The sequence below is a fragment of the Ciconia boyciana genome, chromosome 10 (assembly GCF_034638445.1).
Source record: "Ciconia boyciana chromosome 10, ASM3463844v1, whole genome shotgun sequence".
In the NCBI taxonomy this organism is placed as follows: Eukaryota; Metazoa; Chordata; class Aves; order Ciconiiformes; family Ciconiidae; genus Ciconia; species Ciconia boyciana.
In genome coordinates this window covers 18,670,119-18,685,351 of record NC_132943.1, presented here as the reverse complement: position 1 = coordinate 18,685,351, position 15,233 = coordinate 18,670,119, and the positions used below count along the sequence as shown (strand labels likewise).

Below are 15,233 nucleotides of genomic sequence, written 5' to 3'. Positions count from 1 at the left end.
GCCCAGACAGCTTGTTCCAGCAAAGCCATCACTGGGAGGAGGAGCTGTGGGGCAGCACGATGTGGGGCAGATGCAGCCAGCATCTCCCTGCCCTTGGATCCTTCAAGGAAGGCTCTGGAGGAGGTTTGGCAGCAGATGAGCAGTGGTGCCTTGCAGGAGGGCTGGGGCTGGCTGCCTGGTGCAGCTAGTGCCGGGGGAGGCAGAGCAGGATCTATGCAGCAGCCAGGGATGCCCTGGCACCCTGGCAAGCACCAACCCTGGACTTGCAGGAGTGCTGTATCTGCACCTCCCTATTGCACGGTGCTGTGCCCGGGATGAAGATACTCATCACCTCCTCGCGGGGTGCACAGCCCCAGCCAGCCCTCCGTGTCCCCCCAAGCTTGTCCTCTCCCGGAGTGTTGCTTCCTACTCATCTCCCCGGACCCCAGCTTTGTTGGCTGAGCTCATTTAGCTTTGATAAAGTTTATAGTGCACTGGAATGCAGAATGGCTGCTGGCCTCCCTCCAGCCTAAACAACCCCACCCCGTGGTGTGACAGGAGCTGATAAGGGTGAGTGCCGCAGTGGGCAGGTATCTCGTGCCCAGCCCGCGACCTTACAGCCACACAACCTTGAAGGCTGTCATTTATCTCACGCGCGTGTGTATGTGTATGTGTGCGCGAGCTGTCTCCCATCCCCAAGAAATGTTCTCAGCGTCTCTGGTTTTCTCTCTGGGCCAAACCCACATGCACGTTGCCCGAGACCGACTCCGAACAGACTCCTTTGATGAGCAGGGCTTAAATATATATTTGGCATTCCAGCGGCAGCGTGCCGAGCGTGGCCGAGGGTGTGAAAGTGTTTGCTTGACAAACTCCGGGGGCTCTCACCTCTCTGCTGGCCCTGGGGACTCACAGGAGAGAAATGTCAAGGAATTTTTCACCTCTCTGTTTTGTTTTGTGTTTTTATTTTGTTTTCCTTCTGAGAGTGCATTTTTAGCTCTGGTGAAAGGTGCCTGATTGACAGTCCCAGAGACTGAGTCCCCTCTCTTTGCTGGGACAGGGACAGCAGGAGCAAACATCCCAGCCCGGTCCCACAGGGGAGAGGGAACAGCCCTGCAAGCCTTGCACTGATTCTGGGGGCTCCCATCTCCTCTCCACTGGCCCTGTCCCCTCCGTGAGCCCAGCGCTGTCGTGGACAGATTTGGGTACCAGCAGGATGGAGATGCCCCTTGTGCTAGGTGTCGCAGGCTGTGGTCTGCTCGGAGCCAGCCCTTTTGCAAAGAGCCTCTGTCTGCGGAGGGCAGCGGGATCTCAGTCACAGGGTCCTTTGTCACCACTCAGCTGGCCCCAAAGAGCCCTCTGCCCCAGCACCGTGCTGTGAAGACACCCATGCCCATTGCTCCACAGAGGATTTCCCAGCCGGTGTCCCCATGTGCCATGGCACCAGCCTGGGGTACGTGCTGGCCCCTAGACACGTTTGGGGGTGCAGAGAGGTCTTGTCACCTTGCGCCTGTGTGGGGGGAGATGGAGCAAGTGGAGCAGGAGAGCATCTCTGTGGGCAAGTTGCAGGTGGACAGGCTGGATGCTTACAGCCTCCTAAAATGGTGCATGGGAGGTCCTGGGGGCATGAAGTCAAAACCACCCTGATCTTCGCTTGCCACTTGGCTCCTTCTGGGCTGCAGCCGCTGATGGGGCAGCGAGGCAGCTCTGTTGCCAATTCCCATGCGATGATGGATCCATGGTGGGGCTGGGACGTGCAGGCGGAGTGGGGTGCAGAGCTGGGACTCTGGTCTTGGATGGGAGCCCAGGGGTGTCTCCTGCGTGGGGAGGAGGAGGAAGACAGAGCCTCCCCATTGCTCCAGCCACTGCGTCCTGTGCCCGTGGGAAATGGGGAGGGGGGGCGCTGGGCAGCGGATTTGGTTTCAGAGCCCATGTCTGCAGTGACTGTCAGAGTGGGGCGAGATCTTGGCTGGCTCTTGGGGAGGGGGCCGGGGGGGGCTGCATCTGTGTGTTCCCAGCTGTCCCCAGCGTAATCCCTCACGAAAGAGAATCCCCTGCCCTGCTGCATCCCTGTTGTCTGGTGGCAGCACCGCCTGGCCTTAAATCACCTGCCACTCCCAGCCTGATGGATCACCATGGAAATGGGGTGCTGCCCCCCAGGCCAGCAGAGAGAGAGGGTCTGGGGTCTGTGGGGCAGGGGTCTGCACTCTGGAGGCTGCAGAGCAGGGATTAGGATGCTAGAAGAGTAGACTTGGTGCCCTGGGGACTGCAGGGCAGGGATTGGTACCCAGGGGTACCAATCTGGGGGCAGGGATTGGGCTGCTGTGAGCTGTAGATGCTGAGAAAGGGATACGGGGGGACTGTGGAGCAGGACTGGGGACCCTGAGGGGCCGTGGGGCTGGGGGCAGGCTCTGTCCCTGGGGCAAGGACAGGCTTTGCTCGGTCTCCCTGAGGTTTCCTTCCTGGCCCACTGAAGAATTGCTGGCTTGTCTGGCGGAGCATGGACCTGTGGATTTCCTGGGCAGCGAGTCCCTTTCATGTGGCCGCTCGCAAACTCTCATGACATCATCGGGGGCTGCTCCTCCCGGAGACAAACCCAGTGCTTTTTAGGGGTTTGCCATCCCCCCCGCCCCAGCCTGTGTGTTTTGGCCGGGGGGGACCCAGGGAACCGCGTCCAAGAGCGGCCGCTCTGGCAGGGAGATGGCGCGCAGGGCCGGCGGGCAGGGGGAGGGCAGTGCGTCCCCCCCGTACTGAATAAACATGGGCTGGCCGGGGCTGGAGGGGGCTTTTCCAGGCTGGACCACACCCCGGGGGGCTATTTTTTGCCATGAATGAAGGGGCTGTGTGCTCGCAGGGCAGCCTGGCCTCCTGCTGCCGCTGCTGTGCACAGAGAGCTCGCCTGACACTCAATCCTGTTGCCTGGCCCGGGACCAACATCTGCGCTGAGCAGCTGGGCACTGCCCGCGGGACACCTGGGCACCGGCACTGCCTGGGGGACACCTGGGCGCCAGCACTGCCTGGGGGACACCTGGGCATCTGCCACTGCCTGGGGGACACCTGGGCAGCCAGCACAGCTGGGCATTGCCTGCAGGGACACCGGTGGGCTGCTGGGACTGGGAAACACGGGCTGTCACAGAGCAAGAGGAAGTGACGGTGACTCAGTGGCTGTGCCAGCGGCGGTGCCAGGGCTGCTGGGGCATGTCGGACCCAGCCTTGCCAGGGCTGTGTGCCTGGGGAGCCGCCTGAGCCAGCCCAGGGGTGAGCCCTGCTGCCCCCCTGCCCCACGCTGCAATGCTTCCTGCTGCAGTTTCGGGTGACGGTGGGGCAGCGTCCTCAGGGGCTGCCCCTCCGGCTGCACCCGCACTTGGGAGGAACTGCAAAGCCGCCGGGGTGGAGCGGCTGCTGCCTCCCACTCAGCCCAGTCCTGAACGCACCCAGATTCCCCCCAAAGCCCCTAATCCCACCTGGCTCAGCCCCAGCTTCCGCTCTGGGCCCTGTTAGCTCAGCTAATCCCTTGTGTGTCGAGTTTAGGGACGCGTTGAGTGCAACATCCCCATGGGTCACCCCCGGTCAACCCCAGAGTTCGCCTCTCAAGGGGTCTGTGGGCTGCTCTGCCAGTCCCCAGCCCTGACCCACGTTCCTGCTGCCTCTGCCAGCCCCACTGCCCCACAGGTCCCAGGGGAGCTGCGAGTGTTTGTGCCCGTGAATGAGTGGCCTGTCCTCACCAGGTGGAGCCCGGGTGCTGGATCCCACCTCTTGCTGTTCCTTATCACTGCACAGCATCCTTGTGATTCACCAGGTGTGGCTCCCTTTCCATCACCCCACTTTGCAGGAAGTTTCCCGGCCAGCCCCCCACAAGCCCTGCGCAATAATAGCAAGCCGGGATGAGCTGGCCAGCCTTCCTGAGCAACCCTACAATAACAAACCAGCGCAATGTGTCCAGCTTTCCTGGACAGACAATAATAAACCCGCATGAGCTGGCACGCTTTGCGGAGGAACCCTACAATAATAAGCCTGGGTGATGTGTTCATGTTCACCGAGCCACCCTATAATAACAGGGCAGCGTAAGCCACCCAGCTTCCTCGCAGAGAAGAGGGGTCCCTGAGCTGTCCCCCTGGGACAGGAGGGACCCTGGCCACCAGGTCTCCATGTCTTCTGCTCCTGGGCTTGCCCAGGCCCTCCCCTGCCTGCACTGGCCCCATGTCCGTGGTGGGCCAGGTTGGCAGAGGTGGTGCCCGTAGGTGCCATCAGCCTGTGGGTCTGCCTTCCTGGAAGCCAGCAGCAAATCCTCACAAGTCCTGGCATGCTGGGACCTGTTACTCTTCAGGGCATCCTTGCCCAGCTCCCTTGCTAAACTGGCACCCAATGCCAGCTGCCCCGGAGGCTCTCCTGCTGTTGCCCCACAGGCTGCTGGACGGGAGGACGAGTGTCCATGGTCAGGCTGGAGCTGGGGGTGCCACCAGCATCTGCCCCCAGCCCCTGGGCAGCCATGCCCAGCTTCTTGCAGGGTCACTCAGGTGGGGAGGCAAGGCTGGTGCCTGGAACAAGGGCTGCTCTGCTGGACCCCACTGCTTTTCAGGGAGTTTGTTGGCACTTGGGCAGCGGGAGGGCTCGGATGCCAGTGGGTTTGCTGGGCAGCGCAGCGGGGTGGCCTCTCTCCAAGTATGATGGGGTAGGAGCTGTGCCCACTGGGGGCTGGAGCCCCTCGCCCCCCACCAGCCCTCTGCTGAGCCCCAGCCTGCTCCCGGTGGGCTGGTCCTCCCGTGGCTGGGGAGGAGATGCTGCAACCTGCCCTACCTCTGCGCTGCCGCTGACCCTCCTTTCCCTGCGATTTATCCCTGGGAGCTGGAAGCAGCAGCGGGTGGGCAGGGCAGGGGCAGGATCCCCCCCAGCATGCCTGCATGGGGGGGGACCCGCATCCACCCCAGCGCAGAGGTGGCACAATGCAGAGCCCCCGCTGCCACCGCGCCCCTCCGCTCAGTGTCTGCAAGAGAAGCTGTAACCCAAGCCGTGAAAACAGCACAAGGAGAAAAGAAAAGGGTATTGAGCGGCGGGGCTGCTGCGGTTGCCGGCCAGCATAGACTGCTGGTTGTTAAGCGGGTGCCTCGCTTGCAAAGGCTGCCTTGATGAAGTGTGAGACAGCACTTACGGAGGGACGCGGGCAGGCATTCTCGCTCCATCTTCCGCTCACAGTGCCGCTCTTTATGCGCCTGACATTTGCTCGCTGGAAAGGCCCCGAAAGTCAGGAGGAAAGGAAAACATTGCCCGCAGCAGGGCCGGAGCGGTGCTGGGAGGAGTGCCGTGCCGTGCCGGGCTGGGCTGGGTCGGGCTGGGATGCTCGGCCGTCCCGGCCTCACCGCCCGCTCTTCCCCGGGGTGACCCCTTCACCTCTCGGCAGCTCTCCGGCTGCCTTCCCCTGCCGGCACCGCTGCTTCCTGCCAGGTGTGCTCAGCCTGGCTCCCTGCCTGGGAAGCCTTGGCCATCCTGCCCCTGCCTGCTCCACGGGCGGGCTGGCAGCACCGCCAGCTCTGCTTGCTGCTGCTGCTGCTGCGCGTCCCCAGGGACGTGCGTGGTAGGGGGTGATGGGGACAGTGCACGCTCAGGACAGGTCCCTTAGCTGTCCGCAGCAGTGGTACGCAGTGCCCCAGGGACTGCTGCAAGCTGGGGTGAGCATGTGCGAGCAGTTCCAAGGGCTGGAGGAGCTGGGAAAGGGCATCAGTGTCAGTTTGGGGCAGCTCAGGGTGTTTTGGGCAGCTTGGGGTGCTTTGGGACAGCTCTGTCCTGAGGGAGAGGGTCACTGCCCCACCAGAGAGCTGGGACAGGAGGCCAGGCTGGTGCGTCCTGCTCCATCCCGGGGGGATGATCAGGGGGATGATCTGCCCCTTCGCCTGCCCTTAACCCCAGCCAGGAGGGATCAGTTCAACCCCCTTCACCGCTGTCCTGCCGCAGGCAGATCCCGGTGGGATCCCATGGTCCGGTGCTGTTGGCAGAGGCTGGGTGAGCGGCTAGCACAGATTGGTGCCCATCTACCTGGATCCCAGGGTGGATCCCTCCCCAGCCTGACCGACGCTGGCATGACCATGGGCAGAGATGCCCAGTGTGCATCCAGCGAGCCATGCCAGCCCCGTTCCCAGGAGCACGCACAAAGCTCGCGGCAGGGAGGAGTGCCGAGGGCAGCTTGGCCACGAGGCACAGGAACGCCCCGGCCATGGAGCCCTTCCCCTGCCAGTCGTGGGCTGCCGCAGCATCGCCGGGCTTCGCCCATGCCAGTGCGGCAGCGGCCGTGCCCATTGCCGGAGAGCCAGCGTGCCGTTCCCGGGCCGCCGCTCCACCACGCCGCTTCCGCGGAGCCTGCTGGCGGAGGGAGCCCGGGGAAGCCATGCCCCCCCCGGCCCACACCCCTTGGCTCCCGGCCCCGGCAGGAATTATTAAGTGTGCCCCTGTGGAGCATGTGCTGAGGCTGGCCACGGGAATGTGGGCAGATCTGACATACAAGCCACAGCAGCCAGGCTGTAATTTCCAAACAGGCCCCGTTCGCTCTGTTTTCCAGTTAAAAATATATTAAAAAATAGGAATGTGGGGTTTGTAGCGAAGAATGTTGGTAACCACTTCGAACGTCTGGTGTGATAATGAAAGGGTCAGTCCCCAGCTTTGAGCACGACCGATTTAGACTCTGGTGCTTGGCACCGGTGTGGGGGCCCAGCACGGTCCAGCCGTCCTGCAAACCCCCCGCTGGGCCTGGGCCAGGGGAAGGTGATGCTTCTGCATCAGTGGCACAGTGCTGGACTGGGTGACATGCCCCTCCTGCTCACGCTGTCAAGAGGACATCCAAATCGCTGTCTCTTGCAGCCTCTTGAGAAGGGAGTCTGGGCAGGGGTGGGTGAAGGCAGGATGCCTGGGAGAGGGATGCTGCACCCTGCCCACCACTGGCCCTGCTGCCCCCCCACGGTGAGGTACTGCCCCATAGCAGAGCCCTGCGGGATAGAGGGCACCAAGCGAGGCTGCAGTCCAGCTCCCCGTGAGCTGCCCCCACCGCTGCGGGGCTGCCGGCGAGCACGGCTTGCTCCCAGCACGGCTTGCTCCCAGCACGAGGTCAGGCGCCTGCCCCCCTTTGCCAGGCAGCCCCCCCAGCTGGGCTAATCGCAGTTCAGGGTGTGCTGCGGAGCCTCCCATGCCGCTGCCGCAGCCTTGAGTCGCTCCTGATACCGGGGCATCCCACTTGGCCTTGTGGCCAGGTAGTCATAACACGTGGGGCAAGCCGTGCCAGCTCCCCGGGCATCGCTCCCCAGTGCCCAGTGAGCCACATGGGGCAACCCGGCTGGCACTCCCCCCGGTGTCAGCGCTTTGCTCCTGCTGCTCCCCGGACCTCTGGCATCATGTTTATCCCAGAGATGGGTAATCAGAGAAAAACAAGTCACCGGAGGCCAGGGCTGATGTTGCAGTGGGGACAAGTTGGCTGCGGTGGGGTTCAGCTTGGGGATGTGCTGGGGCAGTGGGGCAAGGAGGGAGGGAAAAGTCACTGGTACCCAGGGCTTGCCGCCCACCCAGCCCCTTCTGGGGACACCTCCTTGTCCCTCTCAGCCTCCGGGGCCATCAGGTGGCCGGTGGCTGGCACAGCACGCTCCGCTCCCTGCTGAGTCACGGCTCTGCAGGGAAACGCTTCCAGCTCTGGTTATAAACCCATTTCCCTCCGGGGCTGCGAAGCGCGGCCCTCCCATCCCGGCGCGGGCCAGCTCCAGCGGCCCGATGGCTCTGAGCCCACGGGCTTGAGCCACTGGGAAGGGCAGTGGCAGGAGGTGGCCAGTCACTCCCAAATTCCACCCCAGGCTTGCTGGAGCTGGGTCTATCCCAGAAGTATGGGCAGTGGGTGCCGTGCACCTGCAGACCCCTGTGCCACCCCAGATGCCCAGTCCTCCCCAGGGGGCTGGCGGTACTGGGCACCCTTCTCCCAGCACCTCCCCAGGGTGCCACCCCAGCGGGTGTGTGTGTGTGCAGGCCTCAGGGACACCGGGTGGTTACAAGTGCGGTGGGCACTCCACAGCATTGCCCCGTCCCCAGGGACACCACGGGGACACTGTGCTGGCTCCAGGCAGCTGGGGGGCTGAGCACCGAGAGAGCAGCTGCCCTGCCCGGATCCTCACTTGGGTGCTGGGAAGAGGAGCAGCCTGGGCAGCCCTGGGGATCGGGGCATGTCCCAGGTGCCATCCTGCACTGCAGCCTCTGTCCCGGCTGGGCTAGAGCGGAGCGGGGTGGGCAGCACCCTAGGCCTGGGTGCACAGCCTCCCCCACCACCCTGGCGCTCCCTGGGGACCCCTCGGTGGCGGGGAGAGGGAGTGGGCAGCAGGATAGTGGCACCCAGGGCTGGGTGGCTCTGCAGGGGACTCTCCTGCCCTCCCGGGGCATTGACCCACGCAGCGCTATCTAGTACACTTTGCTCACTCCACCACCATTCCCGGCTTTCCTGGGAGCTGCTGTTTGCTTTTCTCTGAATTATGACTCCAGCTTGTGCCTTTGATCTGCGCTGTGTCGGCCACCCATTGCCAGCCCCTCTCCTGCCTTTGAAGTGCAGTCGCCTTCCCGGCCTCGGATGCTGCTTTTGCAACTTCGGGTGCAACCGTGGCCCCGTGGGGCTGAGACATCTAGGGGAAGAGCATCCCCAGGGTGTCCAAGGTACTCAGCATTCCTCCTCCTCCCTGGGACCTTGTGATGGGCCAGCATAGCTCAGGGCTTGGAGGCTGGGCAAGGAGGCACTGGGAAGTGTGTTAACGCAGTGGCAAGCAATCCCGGGGATGCTGGCAGGGCGCTGGGACCAGAGCATCGCTCCCTCCTGTGGCAGTGGGCAGGGACACAGGAGGTCCTGCACAGAAGCTGGCCGAAAAGCAGACCCCAGTGGCATGTGTGTCCTACAGCTAAGGGGCCTTTCATGCCCACGGCTCCAGCAGGAGGGATGAGATCTGTGGGGAAGGAGCCTTGCTGGGCACCAGCCAACCCATCCTGGCATGAGCCCTGCCCTCCCTCCCTCTCCAGCGGGGAGCAGCGAGGGGGGCTCAGCCTGCCCTTTCTGCCACTGGGAAGCCGGGGCCAAGCTTTGGACTCTGGCCTTGAGTGGGTCTCAGCGTCCCCGTCCCCTGCCCGCTCCCCTGGCCCAGAGAGGATCTGACCTTATCTGTTACACTTTGTTCTCCTGCTGTCTGGGTGTGGAGCGGAGCAGAGATTAGTGCACAGACCTTTGACTCACACACACACACAGAGCCACACACGCACCCAGTGCCACGCTCATCTACACATGGTTGTGCACACAGTCTCCCATGCACCCACGCATACCCACACTCACCTGCACACATGCACTCATACCATGCCTCGTGCACCCCCACACAGCCACCCCCTCCAGGGCACCGCTCTAGCTCCAGGGCACACACGCGTTTCCCCATCCCTGCACGTGTTTGTTTGCTGGCCATGTGCTGCGTTGGATTCCCGGTGGAGCGTGGCGCTTGCCCAGCCTGCCAGCCTCCCCATTGCCAGAGCCAAGGTGTCCCATGCACATTGGCATGGCCCAGAGGGCAAGGGCGGCATCCTGCAGCCCTGGCAGGGGGTGCAGGCAGGAGGAGGGGGGCTTCCCTGTGTCAAGCCTGGATGGAGACAAAGTGTGTGCAGGGAGGTGGGAGCTGCTCTGGCAGACTGGGAGCAAACCTGGGCATCCCTATTCTTGCCACCATATCGCCCACTTGCCATGGGGGCCACCAGAGATAGCTTGCGCTGCCCACATAGACATCACCGGAGGCAGTCGTGGCAGGCAGAGGTTCCCCGTCCCCACCTTGTGCCGAGGTCCTGCCCTTGCCCAAGGCTCGCTGTCCTTATCGGCCAGCCGCCATCCCTGCGCTGCTCCCGCCGGGGAAGCCGCAGCCCTTCCCGTGCAATCTTATCTCCAGCGTTTCATGAATGACTTGCAAGCCTCCGCAGTCTGCCTCTGAATGGGAAGGCAGCCCATGGGCTGGAGCAGGTGTGCGGGTGTGCACACACACGTGTGTGTGTGTGCATGGCTGGGGAGCAGCCACGTCCTGCCCAGTGCCAGAGCTGGCTGGCCCTGCAAGCCACGCAGTTCTTGGGGTGAAGCAGATGGAGCACAGCCCCTTCTCTGCCCCACTGCGGCACGGTGGCAGGGTGTCCTGGCAGGAACCGGCTGCTGGCAGGTGATTTTCTGGCAGGGTGATGATGCCTCTGCTCTCTCCTGCAGAGCCTGTCCCGAATCTGCGGTGCAGGAGAGGGGCAGGTATTCGCCTCTGCTCTGCAGCAGCTCTACGCAGCGGTGACGCAGCAGGAGGCCAAGCAAGCTCGGAAACGGCAGTGCTCAGGTGAGGAGCTCCATGGCTGTGGGATAAGGAGAGTCTGAAGCACCCGGCCTCCCTGTGGCTGAGCCCCCATCCCGGGGGAAGGGGAGTGGGGCCCTGGGTGCAGCTCACCCCATGCAACAGTATCCCCCTTTGCTTTCCGTCCATGGGCTGAGCTCCCCCACCAAGGTGCCATTCCTGGTGTGGGTTTGGGCAATGCCCTGTGCTCCCTCATCTCAATCTCAAATTGCATCTCTTTCTGCTGGTACCAGAGGACATCGAGGGCCCAGCACCCGCTGCAGAAACCACAGGGCACACCCATCCTCCGTCTCCATCCCAGGAGGATGAAACAGCATCTTCCAGCAAGGGAACCACGGTGAGTGCAGCTCTAGAAACAGCTTCTCTGTACCAATGGCAGGATGGGGCCTGCACCTCCCTCCCCTCCTCACATCCCAGTCCTGCACCCCTCCAGGATGGGCTGGGGGTCTCAGCTCAGTTCCTAGCCCATCCTACCCCATGCATCCTGGCTGGGGAGCGTGTGGGTCCGTTTCCATTGCACACGTGTGTGGTTTGCACACCACCACAGGGGAGGGAGCTGTCACTGCTTTCACATGTACACCCACCCTGCATGAACCCTCGGAGGGGACTGACGCTGCCTCCACTTTGATTCCAGCCGGCCTCTTCCCCAGCTCAGAAGCCCCGGCTGCCTGCGGCCAAGGCCAAGCCGAAGAAGGCGAAGGGGCTCTTCAGCTGAAAGGTTGCTGCCACCCACCCCGAGGGTCTCTGGTCCCCCCAGCATCCCAGAGAGGCAGTGCAGAGCACCCATGCATCCTCTGCCTCCTCACCTGCATCTTCTGGAGGACCCTGGCCTGGGGCATGGTCCCCTCCCGAGGTGTCTCCAGCCAGGGTGATGGGGCATCTCCTCTCTTCAAGTGTCTCAGGAACCTCTTTTCTGCCTCTTCCCTGGTGCAGAGCTTGCCCAGGCTGCCCCATGATGGAGCCAGCGCTGGACCCAGGGGGAGTGGGAGGGATGCTGCCACGTGGGTGTGGGACAGCTGGGGCTCCAGCAGGGCCGTGGGGTTTGGCTGCTCTCATGTGAGTTTGCAATAAAGGGCTGTGTCTGGGTGAGATCCCTCTCCTCTTGCTCTGTCCCCCCTGGGCCTGCAGTGTCCAGGCAGGGGTGCAGCCCTCAGTGCTGCTGGGTCCCGCTCAGGCCGGTCCCACTGTCCCAGGGGCTTGCAGTGTCTCCGGACAATGAGGAGGTGACAGCAGCTCATTGCTGTGGGGCAGGACAGCAGCTCCCAGCCTGTGCTGTGCCTCACCCTGAGCAGCAGCATGTGGGGGGGGGTATGCATGAGGGGACCCCCAGATCCTGAGGGCACAGCGTGCTGGGGGGCCTGGAGCCCACATTCTCCTTGTCCCATGTCAGGGACACACCATGTGCTGGTGCCTGGAGCCAGGCGAAGCCCTTGCGGCACGTTGGCAAAGGCAGCCTGGCTGTGCTGAGGGGTCACCCTCCATATGAAGGCAGCTCCCCCGGGGTTAATGAGCAGGTGATATGTGGTTAATCCACGCTCTGGCCTCCAAAGGGCAGGGGACAACCAAGCCACTAACACATTGAAAGCTCCCAGGCCTGGGAGCAGCCATGGAGCAAGTTATAGATGCTCCCTGGACACAAAGCACCACCTCTGCCCCTCCACACGCCATCCATCCGTTCATCCATCCATCCATCCATCCATCCATCCATCCATCCATTAACCCCTGCTCTCCTCCTCTAGCCCTTGTGTCCACATGCTTCCTTTGGGGCTGGGACCCCACTCTTGTGACCAAGCCAGGTCCTAAAACAGCAGGCAGAGAGCCAGGCAGCACTACCGCAGGCAGGCTGCAGCCCGCAGTGCTGCTCTCCTGGGGCAGGGACTCGTGCCCCTGGCTGCCCTGCTCCCCGGGGCTGAGCTGGCCGCAGTCATGCTGCCTGCTCTCTCGGGCAGCAAGGGGGAAACAAAAACATCCGGAGCAGCCCCTGTGTCTGTGGAAGGGGAATGAAAGGGCCTTTGCTGGGCCATGGCCGGCCAGTCCCAGGGCGAGAGCAGCCAGTTGCTTTTTATATTTCCTCTCTGAGGGAGCAGCGTGCGGGGCAGAGTAGGTGGTGGGAAGGGGAAGCCATGGGATGGGGAGCTTGTGCCAACAGCTGTAGCTCCATATCCTGCCTTCTCCCATCTGACAGCATCTTACCCTGGCAGCTTTGGGTCTGCCTGCTGGGCACTGGTCCCCAGGGAGGGTCCTGCTACTGGCTGGGTAGGACCAGGGCAGCAGTTTAGCGGCTTTATGTTTCATGTGTCTTCTGTCACCAGGTTGTCCCCTGGTGCAACCTCTGCTCCATCCATATGGGCTCCATCTCCTGGCCTGGGAGTGGCTCTGTTCCAAGCCAGGTTCCCCAGCTCCCTGCTGGGCCCGGGTTTCATGCTCCTTCCCCATGCACACCGGGACCTGCAGGAGGAGGGTTTATCACGCCAGCAAGGGCATTTGGCTCATCTGTCCCCTTTGGGGCTGAGGGGACATCACGTGGTGGGGGACACATTCCCATCCCACTGTGCCAGTGGCTGGTGGGCTTTATAGGGGAGTGGGTGGTGCAAAGCAGCCCCTGCACCCCCAGGTCATCCCGGCTGCCAGCTGCACCCGGGCTGCATCTCTGCTTCTCCCTGGCATGCTCAACTCAGGGGAGCCAGTCCCAGGGATGCTGCAGGGGCGTTGCTCAAGAGCCCTGTCCTGCTGCAGAGTAAGTCCCCCCGGGGAGCCCTGCGGCTCTGTGCCCAAGGGACGGGTGAGCACCCCGGCAGGCATGGGCTGGGGGTAAAGACCTGCTGCAGGGCCAGATCATGCTCCACTCACCCTGCTCCCACGGCAAGGGAAGGTGGAGCTGCAGGAGCATGAATGCTGGGGTAAATAAACGCAGGAGAGTGAAGACATCAGCGGGAAAAAGAGCTCTGCCGATGCCCCCCAGCCCCCAAGGGACCCCAGCCCCCAAGACTCCAGCGTGGGGCCACCGGTGCCTCCCTAGCCCAGGTTGCCGCCAGCTCTGGGGAGTGTCACCACTCATTGTCCCATCCTGTCCCGCTGGGGTCTCCTTCCCTGTCCCCACCCCCTCCTCCCTGGAGCCGGCTGGATTTGAGCTCCCGACACACATTAAAGGCCACAAGTTCGGCCTCGGCCTCCATAAATTTGATTCCATAAATATTAGTTTTCGCAGGGTTTAATGAAGCCGTTATGCCGGGCACGGCCCAGCACCCCGACCCGTGCCCTTAATAAGGGCTCTGTGGCCTCGATTAAAGGGACCTTTCAATCGCTGTCAAGTATTTTTAGAAAAGGAAAAGAAAAAAAAAAGAGAGAGAGAGAGAGAGGAGAAGAAGACGACCAAGGCAGCGAATAGGGAGAGGAAAATCCCAAACCCGTCCCGTACAAAAATAGAGAAATAGCACCACCTAGACTGCGTCGCCCGGCTCCGCCGCCCGCTCGCCCGCTCGCCCTCTGCAGCGCCCGGCTCCGGGCAGCCCTGCGGGGCCTTGTGCCAGCCCCGTGCCCCTGCCCCGGACAGCCCGGGGAGCCCAGCGAGGTGTCTGCGGGGCGCTGCCCTCCCGCCCGGGCAGGGACAGGGGGATGCGGTGGTGGGGAAAGCCGAGGTGCAGAGGAAGGAGGGACTTGGGCACGGCGGGGACGCAGGCAGGAGCCGTGCGTGGTGGCCGGGCATCCCAGCAGTGCCCGAGAGCGGCCGAGCGCTCTGGGAGATGCCGTGCCCCACAGGGACAGACGCTGCCTCTCTCCCACCTCCCCTGGAAGGTAATCCCTCCCTGCGCCCTAGCGCTGCAGCAGCAAACATCCCTTCCCACCAGCTCCCCGAGCAGAAATCCCCCCCCGAGCAGAAATCCCCCCTCACCCCCTGGTTAGACGGACCCTGTAGCAGCCTCCAGCCCCCTCCCCGCACACGCAGCCCTGGCTGCCCGATCGTGCCTGGGGCTCCTCTCCCACTTGGCCCCATGTGCCAGTGGGCTTTGCCTGGCAGGGACACAGGCTGGCATTGGGAATGCCGATGCCGTGGGGCAGTGGTGCTCCCACAGTTTGCCTCAGCCACCCCTGCCACCAGCACAGGGCAGCGGGGCAGGACCAGGGCTGTTTGGAGCTGGGGCAGTTCCTGTGGGGCTGCTCTTCATCAGCACAGAGCTGTTAATGAGCGGGAGTCATTCTCCTGTGTCCCACGTCCTGCGCAGGAGCCGGGCCAGCCCAGCAGGTCCCTGCTGCGTGGGAAGGCGACGGACTCTGCACGCAGTGACAGGACGCTGTCACTACTTGCTGCGGCTAGAGCCGATGCAGGATGCCGGGGCCCCTGCATGGGTAGGAGCTGCTGTCACAGACAAACCCAGCTCCCTGTCTGCTGCCCTGGACCTCCATGGGACACGAATGTTGCACCAGTGAGGGCTGGGCAAGGCTGCTGTCACCCCAGAGCTGCTGGGAGGGGGACAGACATGTGTGACAGGCACGCTGCATGCTGGCAGGCTGCAGAGGTTATTTGGAAGTCTGGGTCTGGTCACCAGCAGCCATACGGCACTTCTGCCTGGGGATGTCCTGCACCCCCCGAACCCAGTGCCACCCCAGATGATCCTGTTCCCCACTCCCTCGTGGCAGTGATGAGCAAGGTGGGGAGCTGGGCTCATTCCTTTGGTGGGAGTACGAACCAGCCTGGAGGACCCTGTGGACCTAGCCCAGGCTCCAATTTTCCTGTGCCCGTGATGCACAGGAACTGTGCCCCTTCTGCAGCCCTGGGAAGCCAGGGGCAGGGATGGGGAGTGGTGCTGTGACACATCCCCTCTGCTCTCTCTGCTGCTGATGCTCCTAAGGATGGGATTTGGGTACCCAAAACCAGTATGAAAATCTGAT

At 63.2% G+C, this 15,233-nt stretch overlaps 1 protein-coding gene across 2 annotated transcripts in view; it reads left to right on the top strand.

Moving 5' to 3' along the window:
* NHEJ1 (non-homologous end joining factor 1) overlaps nucleotides 1–11,423 on the top strand; it is a 45,613-nt gene extending 34,190 nt beyond the window's left edge. For both annotated transcript variants that reach the window (XM_072874366.1, XM_072874367.1), the window contains exons 6-8: nucleotides 10,211–10,328; nucleotides 10,577–10,680; nucleotides 10,978–11,423. In XM_072874366.1, the coding sequence (XP_072730467.1) occupies nucleotides 10,211–10,328; nucleotides 10,577–10,680; nucleotides 10,978–11,058 (303 nt within the window). In that variant the 3' untranslated portion in view covers nucleotides 11,059–11,423. The remainder of the gene's footprint in view (nucleotides 1–10,210; nucleotides 10,329–10,576; nucleotides 10,681–10,977) is intronic.
* Nucleotides 11,424–15,233: the final 3,810 nt, after the last annotated feature.